At 41.2% G+C, this 12,275-nt stretch overlaps 1 protein-coding gene across 9 annotated transcripts in view; it reads left to right on the top strand.

The window, feature by feature from the left end:
* CALD1 (caldesmon 1) overlaps window positions 1-12,275 on the top strand; it is a 181,264-nt gene that overhangs the window by 81,095 nt on the left and 87,894 nt on the right. For 8 of the 9 annotated variants that reach the window (XM_029233569.1, XM_029233568.1, XM_029233584.1 and 5 more), the window contains one exon: window positions 6,434-6,545. In XM_029233569.1, coding sequence (XP_029089402.1) covers window positions 6,475-6,545 — 71 coding nt within the window. In that variant the 5' untranslated portion in view covers window positions 6,434-6,474. Of the gene's footprint in view, window positions 1-5,597; window positions 5,764-6,433; window positions 6,546-12,275 lie in introns of those variants that run through there. The other variant, XM_029233571.1, reaches the window with a different exon arrangement.

Here is a 12,275-nt window from a genome sequence, read left to right on the forward strand (position 1 = left end):
AAACATGTATATGCCATGTGTGATGCATCCATCTTTGCTGGATTGGAGAGCAGATACAGAACTGTAGTATTACATGAAGTAGGATGGAACCTTGGACGTTATCTGTCCAACCGTTTCATTTTACAGAGAAGAAAGGCTCAGAGAGGGTCATCCCATGTCTCCTAAGTCTGAGTCCAGGTCACTGTTTGTGGAGTGGGCAATTTAAGGATTGAGGTGAGTGAAGATAATTTGAAGAGCAGAGGTGGAGAATCTGCTGGCGTGTGTTATACCCAGAAATCACCCGGGAAATACAGGATGAAGAGAGGCATCACTGAGTTGCAGTGATGGCCCAACTGAAGTTAACATAAACCTTTAGGATAGACAAAACATGGTCCCTGACTTTCTCCCACAAAGCCTTGAATCTCAAGAACAAAAACCAGAAAGCAAATGATGGGTGTGATCCAAGGTCGAAGATGGCTGTGATCGGCCTGGTGGAAGTTTAAAAGAGCAAGAAAGTCTGAAATAAAAGTTCCTGGAAGGCAGGAACCTTTTCAGTCTTCTTCACCATTATATCTCCAGTGCCTAGGAGAGAACCTGGCACATAGTAAATGCTCATCGAAAATTGATGGTATAAATGTTTTTGTGGGGCTTCATGGACGTAGTTGGACCATGTAATTTTACAGTGGGTATACAATGATAACTAGTCAAACAGGGATCTAATAACAGTTATCAGTGTTGAAAGACTAGAGTTCCTTGCAATAATAGAGAAATTCTTATGCTGGAGATGAGGGCACAGTGGATAAGAGGAGGAAAGTATAAAATGAAGAAGCACTAAAATTTCAAAGAAAAGTATGCAATGAAGCGGTCCAGATATGATCATCCTAGTATAAGAATCTTACAAAGAAGTAACAATAAAATAACAGAAGTTTAATAAACATTTGCAAGGTTTGATTTAGTTATCTCCCAGACATGATAATTCTCTGAACTAAACCAAATAGGTTTGAAATTGAAGAGGATTGAATAATTTTTAAGATCACTTCTTACCTGAGTTTAAATGATCCAATGAATTAAACTGGAGATCACTGACAGTAGTCTTCTCAGAATTTCTCAGTAGGAGGTGGGGGAGGGAGGCACCCTTACCTACTTCCTGAAAGGGAAAACAATTCCTAGAGGGGAATAGTGGGTTAGTTCAAGAATATTATTGTGGTTAAGAGCACACACTTTGAAATTCTTTAAAATGGGGATTATAATAGCTACCTCACAGATTTATTATAAAATAGATAGATAAAATAAGAACACATATTTTTAAATGGCCCAGCAGAGCTACCAAGCCACAAAATGACATGGAGGAAACTTAAATGCATATTGCTAAGTGAAAGAAACCAGTCTGAAAAGACTACATGCTCTGTGATTCCAACTACACAACATTCTGGAAAAAGCAGAGCTATAGAAACAGTTTTAAAAAAGGCAATGGTTGCCAAGGGCTGGAGTGGGGGAGGGAGGGAAGGATGCCTCAAAGGAGAACAGGGACTGTTTAGGGCAGTGAAACTATTCTGTCTGTTGCTGTAATGGTGGATACGTGACATTTTGCATTTAGCAAAACCCATAGAATGTACAATACAAAGTGTGAAACTTAATGTGATCCATGGACTTTAATTAATAATAATGTATTGATATTGGTTCATTAATTGTAACAAATGTACCACTGCAAGATTTTAATAATAGGCTGTATTAGTTTGCCAGGGCTGCTGTAACAAAGTACCACAAACTGGGTGGCTTAGAACAGAAACTTATTATCTCACAGTTCCAGAGGCTAGAAATCAAAGTGTCAGCAGGGTCCCTCCGAAGACCCCAGGGAAGGGTCTGTTCAACAACTCTCCCCCAGCTTCTGGTAGCTTCAGGTGTTCCTGGCTCTCCATATTCTCATGGCATTCTCCCTGTGTTTCCACATTATCTTCCCTTTGTGTATATCTGTCTCTATGTCCAAATTTCCCCTTTTTATAAGGGCACCAGTCATACAGGATTAGGGCTATCCTAATAACCTCATCTTAACTTGACCACATTGCAAAGACACTATTTCTAAATGAGGTAACATTCTGAGGCGCCGAGGATTAGGACTTCAGCATATCTTTTGGTGGGGAATACACATTTCAGTGCAAACACAGAAAAAACTGGGCGGGGGTGAAGGAGAGGGAATATATGGGTACTCTGTACTTTATGTTCAATATTTCCTTAAACTTAAAACTAAGAAATAAACCCCATTAATTTTTTTAAATAGTTTTAAAAAATGCCTCAGCACATAGCACATATTCAATTAATGTTGGTTACTTTTGGAAGTTGCATTAACTTATTCAGGGTCCCTGACAGAATAGATTTTATTCTTGATGCATTCCAAGACCAATACTGGCACTGCCCTGAAATCCCAAGGACTTCCTCCAACCCATTCGCCATTCAGTTTATGATGATTTGAAGATAGATAGAGCTTAGCTTTCTCTACAAATTTCTCCCACCAATAACAGAGTACTGGCCTGCATGCCACCACTTCCTGCCTCGACTGTATTTACACCTGTGTGCATGTGCATGCCCACACATACATGCACATACACACATGCACACACATACACACACACACATGCACACCCACATACACATCTAAGAGGGCTTCTTACCTGACACCAACCATATCCCAAACAAAAGCAGAAACAGTAGGTCTCCTTATAAATTTGTCACAGAAAATAACTCTAGTGAGGGCCACATGCCCATAAAGGAAAAAGAAAAAAGCTTTGCGAATATAAAACATAGTAATAGTTAGAATTCTTGGTTGAAAGATGCACATCAGAAATTAAACTCAATTTTTTTTTAAGAATCCTAGATTGGATTTAATAAATAGACTTTAATTCCCAATAGATGGAGGGAGATGGAGAAGGAAAAAAAAAAGTATCAGAGAATGAGACAAATAAAAAGGGAAATGACAGAAGAAATATTGATAAATATCTTCCCCTCCCCCCAAAAGAAGCTGAGAGGGAAAAGTAGCAAGAAGGATAGGGAAGGGAGGAAGCTTCAGGATGTCTGGCATGGAGGTGAGACCCAGGAGGTCCACTCACGGCGCCATTCAGCTGGGCCACGGGCTTGGTGGTGTCATTACCCAAAGGAAGGGCAGCGTGTTAAGTGATTTGAAGTCTCTAACATCGACTTATTACTTAGTTGCAGTAGCATAAGCATGCCCTGTTTCAAGAAAATCTGATATTTGAGAACCCATATTGAAAAGACAGGTATATCAGAAGGTAATTGTTCAACTGCCTTTGTAAAGTGCCTCTCTTCCTTTGACGAAAGGAGTCACATCAGGGTTCTTTCAATAGCATGGCTACAATCACCCCAGCGCAAAAATTTGGGTTTTCATAAAACTTTTCAAGAACCCATCTGTCACATTCATTGATACATACATCCCTTTGCCTGCGTTTCTCTTTCAGGCTACTCTGTCCACTTGTGACACTCGTGAGCTTTACTGTTTACGGAAGCTCTCTGCCTTGACATTTCATCACTTCGTTGATGGAGAGTTTGTTTCCTATCCAATGTTACTGGAAGGAATTCAGCATTGGCTGGGGGTCGGGGAAGAAATGAGAGATTACTAGCTGAGGCCATGGAAGCTGCTGCTCCCAAAAGAGGGGGGAAAATCACTTACAATTCTCCCCAGACATGGCTCGCCTCACTTAGGAACAGTGCCAGGGAGGTTCAGAGAAGCTCTGTGATATAAGGGTGTGAGGATTAAGGAAGACCTCTGCTCCATCCTGGTGTGAGACCAACAAAGAGCCATTTTCACAAGCACACACATCTTCCCACTCACAGACACAACACACACACCCCAGCAGAGAGTCATCCCGCACCACACGGTACACAGACGTGCTTTCTCTTCTCCCTCAGGTACACCCGCCACATGTCCACCAAGCAGAACCCAGAAAGGCACCGTCTGTGTAGATGCTTCATATAGCGCTCACTCCCTCTCTCCCTCCCCGTCAGTGCCTCACGTACACACTCAGCAGCGTTCCATGAGTAGATAACTGGTTGGGTAGAGTTTCTCTTTTTTTTTGCTGTACGCGGGCCCTCACTGCTGTGGCCTCTCCCGTTGCGGAGCACAGGCTCCGGACGCGCAGGCTCAGCGGCCATGGCTCACGGGCCCAGCCACTCCGCGGCCATGTGGGATCTTCCCGGACCGGGGCACGAACCCTTGTCCCCTGCATCGGCAGGCGGACTCTCAACCACTGCGCCTCCAGGGAAGCCCGGGTAGAGTTTCTTTATGGTTGAGGAAAAAAACACCCAAGTAGGTAATAAAAGCTGAGGAGTAGGAGGAGGGAACGGGCCGGGGGGGGGGGGGGGACGTTGCGTGGGTGGAGAGCCAGTGAGCGTGGCCGGCCGCAGTGGCCACACGGTGTTAGTCAGCTTCACCTCCCCTGAGTGCTCGAAGGTGCTGCTGGGCTCGGCCAGCCGTTTGCATCTTCGGCCTGCTTGCGGATATTCGTTTCACCGCTCATTGGCACCTGCACCAGAGGTATAGGCTGAGCAACAGCTGCCACTGCTACCAAGCAGCCAGCATGACTCCTCGGCTTAATGAGGTTGGAGCGAGACCCAGAGGCTTAGAGGCTGCTCTTCGAGCTACTTGGATAAATTAAGAAAAGTGAAATTGTTTGCTTATAGACAGACCTCTTTCTCCCATTTCTGTTTGCTGTTGCTATAGTTATTCCAGAAGTGGTTTATACACAACAAAAGACTTTACTGAAGAAAGGAACGAGAAGCCTTTGCTCTCACTGCACCCAGGGTTCAAGTCATCGAGGTTTGGTCCCACTGCCCCCAGGGCTGTCCTCACGCACCCTGCACTGCGCTCAGAACAGGAACCCACCCCAGGGAGACAAACAGCCTCTCAGGACACCCTCAAATCACTTTTTTTTTTCATTCTGATAACTATGGAGAGATCAGACTAGAAAATACAAAGAAATTTTATCAGGGTTGATGGAATAATTTTTAAAAAAGGAAAACTGATTCTTTCCTTCATAACTAACAAAGTACTTGGAAAGTACTCTTTCTAAGAGTTAGATAGAAAAACACTGTAAAATAAAAAAACCCCAAATAAACACCCAAATTTGAATTTGTAAAGGATTTATAAGCAGTATAAATAATACCCTAGGGAATAAGAAGGGGGGGAACATTCAAACGTTGTATAATTCTCTTTTGGTTGGCTGAGATTTTATTTTTGTTTTTGTGGGTTTTTTAAGGGGAAAAATGCTTGAAAAATAAAAGAATCTGACAATTTAAGAAGGTTTCTTAACTAGGCTTCAAAGTCTAAGTTTTGCTTTTCACTCCCTCACACAAAGATGCCATTAGGGGATGGCTTCAGGTTTTGCACGTCTCCCTATTTTCTTACGCAGGGCAAATGGCTCGTCTCATGTGCACAGAAAGGGCTGGAAAATATTTTTTGTGATCTGAGTGCAGCAGAGAGTCTAGGATTCCAGAGGAAGTGGAGGCCTCCCGCTCCACACAGGAAACAATCTTCAAGCAGGCCTTAAATGCCAGATTCCAGGCCGAGTTTAACTAACCACTGACAGCTCTGTAAACAAAGCAAGGACAAAAAGAGCCCGCTTCCCCTTTTCTGGTAGTCATTTTGGGTTTGGGGGCTGCAGGGGAATTCTGGAATACTTGACTCCATGGCCCAGAAACGCAGGAAAAGCGGAATCCTCAGTTGAAGAGCTGGAAAGGGAAGATCTTTCTGGGATTAAAACTATCACGGAGGAGGTAGGAAAGGATAAAATGGTTGGGTTACAAAGAGCTGCTGCTTTTGAGCTCTGAAAACAGTTTGATCATATGTAACTGCTCTTAAAAATGCTGCTGCATTATGTTTATTCGTGGTATTATTGCTGTGGTCTTTATTATCATTCTGATATTAATATTCTTTTAGGATGTGCAAATTGTGCCTGGATACTTATATTATTTCTTTCTTTTACTTTTACTTTTCTCTTAGTTCCTACAAATTCCTTTTCTTGCCACTTTTCTTTTTTTTTCACTCTTTTTCTCCTTTCCTCTTTCTTTGTTCACTTTTTTATAACTTTTGTCTGTAGTTCAGCAGGTTACAAAGAACAAAACCATTCAGTAGCTCTCAAGTGATCCCAGCAATATTTCAAGTCTTCAAACCTCTCTGTCTCCCCCCTTTTTTTTTAAACTGTGATCCTGGAATTTTACTTATTTGTCTCTAATAGTTACATGAATGAGACTGAATTTAACACATAAAGGACAAGGCTTGGCTTGGGAGGCAGAAATTGATCACTGGCTACCTCACTCATCTTCTAAGGTGTTTTTCTTAAGAGTAAAGGAAAAGGGGATAAAGAAATGGTGAGGGGCTGAGGCGACTCATGGGAAATAATCCTCCAACTCATCTATGATATTGATTCTACTTCTTCCCCTTTAGATCCAGACATTATCTGGTCTCCCTAAATCTGAACCCATACCATGGATGATTTTGAACGTCGCAGAGAACTTAGGAGGCAAAAGCGGGAAGAGATGCGTCTGGAAGCAGAAAGGTAAGGATCTGGGTTCGAAGGTATCTCTATTCTGTTATCCACAATATTGGTTTCAGGCCTCAAAGATCATCAGCCTCAAGGGCCAAATGTATTGCACACTGAACTGTTTGCGAAAGCGGTTATGGAAAATGTTCCTAACTGTTAAGACTCTAAATTCTGCACAAACATCAAGAAAAAGAGAGATTGGAGACGAAACAAATAGTTGCACTGAATCATTGTCTTTCATATTAGAATTTTTAAATGACAAAAGCAGTGTATGGATAAAAGTTTTAAAAGCACTTACAATATTGAAATGACAAATATTGAATGTTGAAACCATTCTGGAAATGGAAGTCTTCACTCTAAAAGAATAAAGGCAATAAGACCCAGATGGATCTTATGACAAAGTTTTATTCTTATTAGAACAGCCGCCAAATCCAGTAATTCACATATTATGGGTTAATAGCCAGTAGAGTGTGGTACTGTGGAGATTCTGAGTCTAGTTGGAAGCTGCTATGTTGTGTGAGGCCTCTGTTGTGGTGACTTACAAGGGCAGGTTGGGGAAATAAAGCAGTAACATGTTGGGCAAGGGGTATAAATGCATATTTTAAAATTTTAGGCCTCAGAGCAAAAGACAGTGGCATTTAATGTGACTTAACTCAGATGTTCTTTTGAGAAAGCAGAGTAGGCATTCACGGGAAGAAAAATGTTAAACAATGATCTTAAAAGCAAATCAATTTTGCCTCAGTAATTCCAGTGTGCAAGTGAAAAGATGGTAGTAAGATGACCCCTTAGTGATCCTGCAGAAGAAAACTAGAAACTTACACTTACAAAAAATATATATATATTTTTTAATTTTAAAAAATTTTTATTTATTTTATTTATTTATTTTTGGCTGCGTTGGGTCTTCGTTGCTGCGCGTGGGCTTTCTCTAGTTGCGGCGAGTGGGGGCTACTCCTTGTTGTGGTGTGCAGGCTTCTCATTGCAGTGGCCTCTCTTGTTGTGGAGCACGGGCTCTAGGCATGGGCTTCAGTAGTTGTGGCACACGGGCTCAGTAGTTGTGGTGCATGGGCTTAGCTGCTCCGCGGCATGTGGGATCTTCCCGGACGAGGGCTTGAAGCCGTACCCCCTGCATTGGCAGGCGGATTCTTAACCACTAAGCCACCAGGGAAGCCCAACAAAAAGTATTTGAAGCATAGGATCTACCTATTGGTATGGAGAATTCAAAAGAAGAAGGTAAAATTACTGCCTTTGATTAACTTGGTCGGAGTAGGCTGCTATATGACACATGGTACCCTGAACAGTACCTGGGCTCTGTAGGTTCAAATTCCAACTGTCACTTATGAGCTGTGTGGCCACGCACAAGTGACTTCTCGCTACGCCACAGCTGCCTTATTTTTAAAATAGGCATAATATCTATGTAGCTTCTGTGGTTGTTGTGAAGATTATTGAACTTCATAAACGGCCTAGCCTAGTACATGACACATAAATGGTATGCTACTATTTTTTTAACCATTATCATTAGCTAAACAAGTAAGAAACAACAGAGCAATATAGTCAGAACTAAAAATTAATACCAAGAAAAGAAAAGGCAGTTATCATCCTGTGATGAAACCAGTCAGGAAAAGCTCCCTGGAAGTGGAGAGCCATAGAGGGAGTAACAATGGTGATGACAAAGAGTAAAAGGGGAGCCATGGAGAGGAGGGAGTAACATCTGCAAAGCTCAGAGGTGGAAATAAGAATCCCGGTGCAAGAAACCTGTTAAGTGCTTAAGGAAGAATGAGTTAGACTCGTACATCTTGGGTGTTTCTATTTCATATAAAAGGTAACAGACAGAGACTTAGTGGGGGAGCTATGCGTACTGGAGAGCGTTATCTACAGTGGTCTAGAGTGTGGGCCTACTGGAAGAGTTAGTATTGAGCACACGGTGATGAGGACTGAATCAGGGCAGCAAATATGGAAGTGAAGATCAAATATGAGCGTCTTTAGAGGGAGAATTAGCAAATCTTTCAGGAGATGGAGAAACTCAGACTGTCCCACAGAATGTAAGTCTGAGGAGCTGGAAAGGGAAACTGTGAAGTATTCCATTCTTGGGTGGGCATGGGGAGAGTGTTCAATTTCAGGTAGAAACCACATCCAATTGGAGATTTCCTCCAGGCATTGGGAGATAGAAATTGTCAATCTTTGTTCAAAAGGGGAGAAAAATTATTATTAGAGGAGTCAGTTTGGGCACACTCAGTGTGGCAGTGGTAGCACAAAAGCAGAAAATGGATGGTAGTGATAGTGGCATGAAAGCAAGTGGAGAGAGAGAGTGAGAGGTCATAAAGACATAATGGAAGCCGGCGAAGGAGACACAAACTCAGCGAGTGGGGAGAACCAGGGAGAGTATGGGGCGCCCATTGTTGAGCGTACATTGACGCCTTGTAGGTGGTGTCCAGGCCCACTGGAGCATACCTCTTATCCTTTCCAATGATGTGTTATGTGACCTCAGTTTCTCCTGAAAGTCTATAAAATACTGTTCCCAACAAATGTTTATTCAGCAACAGCGCTGTGCTAGGAACAGTGAGAAAAAATGGGGAAATATAAATAGACATAGTTTCTGTCTTTATGTCCCTCATGGTGTGCTAGAAATCCAAAGTATAGCAGGATCAGAAAACAGACCAGGCCAGAGTGCAGGGGCAGGCCTAACAGAATTGGGGCTTGGGGGACTCAGGAATAGGGACAGGAAATTGGGCATCAGGCTAGATCAGTATCTTCAGCTTCTTTGTTTGCTATGTGAATTGGGAAACAGGGACTCAACGTGAGAGGAATAATAGAACTTACTGTGGTTATACCCATACTGTAATTACAGGGAATAAACTAGGTTCTTTTAGAACCAGGATTTTGCCTAAGAATTTTCCACACATCTACATGGTTCATTCCTTCCAGTTTTTTGTTTTGTGTGGAAGGATATGTCTCTCTTTAAAGTCAATCTTAAAAAAAAATGTACCCAGTGAAGCTTAGTTAGGTACCCTTAATAACCTAAAGTAAATTTATAATACACTTGTTTAACTTACATTTCTGTCTGTATTAATTCTTTGGGGATATTGTATTTCATTTGATTCCTTTTCTTTCTTTTCTTTTTTTTAAGAGAAATACTTAAGTACTTCCTTATATTTGTACTAAGTTCACCTTTTCATGTTTCAAGGTGAACACTTTAGTTCTGTTATTCTGGAATTTGTTAAGCAAGTCCACGTTCACCCTTTAGGATTTTGTAAAATCTGATCATTTATGGGAATAGTGAAGCTCAGGCTTTATGGTCCAGCCAACTTTGATGGGAAATTTCAGGGTGTGTACAGGAAACAGATGTCCAGAACCAGAAATTAAACGCCATCTAAAATTTTGGCTTTGATCTGAATATAAAGGGCATGTAAGACCCTGGGCAAGTCCCTCTTCCTTTAGCTTTAGAACTTGGCTTCTTCATCTGTGACAGGAGTGGGGGATTGGTGATAATTTTTATTTTCCTTTTGCTTTTAGTATTGTCTAATTTTTTACAATGATCATGTATTACTTTATTTAAAAACAAATAAAACAATAAGGCAGATTTCCATTTTGAAAAATGAGATTCTATGACCTTATGCCTAATACCTGGGGTCAAAATGGACTCTCCTTTGGATTTATGTAACTAGAAGAAAAAACTCAGCCTTGATCTGGAGTGGCCCCAAAGCTCAGAGCTGCAGGCTCATTCATTCAGTCACTCATTCAACAAAATTTTATTGGGCTTCTACTCTGCTTCAAACTTTATTTTGGGGCACCAAGGACAGAGAAGCAGAATGACAGAATTGGGAAAAGCGTGCTTAATGCTTTTCAACCTGTACAAAAGCAACTACACTGTATCAAGCAGCTATACTTTTACATCCTTAAATGTAATATGTACTCTGATATTCACTGATAATGTTTAAAGATGGCTTATGCCCTTTGTATGTTGTACCCCTGCAGAGAGCATGGGGGAAACGGTAACACAGAGAAAAGACTGTTGACTTGTCCACTTCTTACCCACAAAGCCTTTCCACATAAAAATACCCTGTTATTTTAATTAGTTGTTATTGAGTTTGACGAGCAGGTGCTGTTCTACTTTGCAATGATAAATAACTTAAAACCTGTACTCTCACCAGATGTTATAGCCACAAATTAAAATAAACTAGATTCTTATACATTTTATTCCTCAGAAGTAGAGCTTTTAAAAAGATTATTGAAAAACCTCACTGTACATTTTGGGCCATGCTAGCTTTCCTGGGTTTGGGACTGACAATCATTCACTGCATCACAGCTGCCTTGAGACTCTTGTGCACACACCTCATTCTAAGGGTTTGCAGTCCAGTCCATTTCACATCACCTAGCCCGCCGTAACCTAGCCTGGGAACCTGGTTAAATCAAAAATATACTTCCCTTCTTTGTCCTGCTCTTCATCCTATGCATCTTTTATTCGGTCATCCAAAAAATGTATTGAATAGGTACAAGATAGTAAACTGAACCATAGGGATGAGTTCTCACCAGTCCAGGCAGTGTCCCAACAGTCACAAAGCTTATATCATAGATGAATTAGTAACTTTAGAGCCAACTTGACTAAAAGGGGAAGAAAAAAATTTCAGCAGGCAGAACGGATGGAGCAGGTAGTCAGTGAAAATCCTAAATGCTTTGTTTCTAGGCAAAAGATACTATTTGTACACATCTCAAATTAAACTGTATTTCTGAATCAATTACTTATTTGAACAAACAAATAATTTGTTTTGCTGTCTATTATTCTTCACCTATCTCATGGGAATACAAAATGAATGGGTATATTCAGCTTCCCTTTCTGTTTCTTTTATTTCAATCCCTTTCTACCTTTGTCTCTGTATTTCTTAGTGCTTCTTAACGTGTTTTCCCCTGGTCCATGTGCATCTTCATCAACACTTGATACACTTGTTTCCATTCCAATCTCTTCCTGATCATCTACCCTGGATTATGCATGCATGTCCTTTTATATCATCGGGGAATACAACATTTTCAAAGGGGAAAACGTAGTGGAAAGGGATGCATTTTCAAAGAGGTCATATTCATCTCTCTTCCTTTTCAACAAGTACCCCAAAAATGCTTTCTTTCTACACTTCTCGGAGGATACAGGAACCTTAGGAAGGTGACCTTAGGAAGGTGAGAAGCAGGAATTTGCTGTTGAGTGAAGAGTTTTGAGGATGTGATTGGTAACAAGTTCTGAGGGAGGATCACACTCTCTCAGCAAGAAGAATTCACACCAATTCAAATTGAGCTCTTCTATTATATTTGGCCCAAAGGATTTTGAGCTTTGGTGTATCTGCTGAGAAACCTGCAGTGATGGTTTATCCATGATGAGATCTTCAGTGAGACGTACTTTTCCCCACGGTGGGCTTGTTTTCACGAGCAGCTCTCTCACTTTTCAAGATGTGAACTCATTGCATTCCCAGCTCCTGCTTTCCACACCCAAATGTAAGTTGCTCTTTCTGATCAGAAGAAAGGACCCTATTGTACAGTTGTTATCAGATTCAGAGGCTCATAGACGTAAATAAAGGGAATGAAAGCACTCTTGCTGTTGTCATCGTTCATACATTTTTACGGGCCTCTGAAATATACTGAGGATTAGACATTTGAAAGTAAATATTTTTACTTCACTAAAAAAGCAAACAATTTTTTAAAGTCCTCTGAGTCTAAGTGGTTGCTTCCCAGGAGTCTATTACTGAAACTTTTTACATGATT

This window comes from Monodon monoceros, unplaced genomic scaffold (genome assembly GCF_005190385.1).
Source record: "Monodon monoceros isolate NGI ecotype Baffin Bay Population unplaced genomic scaffold, NGI_Narwhal_1 Super_Scaffold_2, whole genome shotgun sequence".
NCBI lineage: Eukaryota > Metazoa > Chordata > Mammalia > Artiodactyla > Monodontidae > Monodon > Monodon monoceros.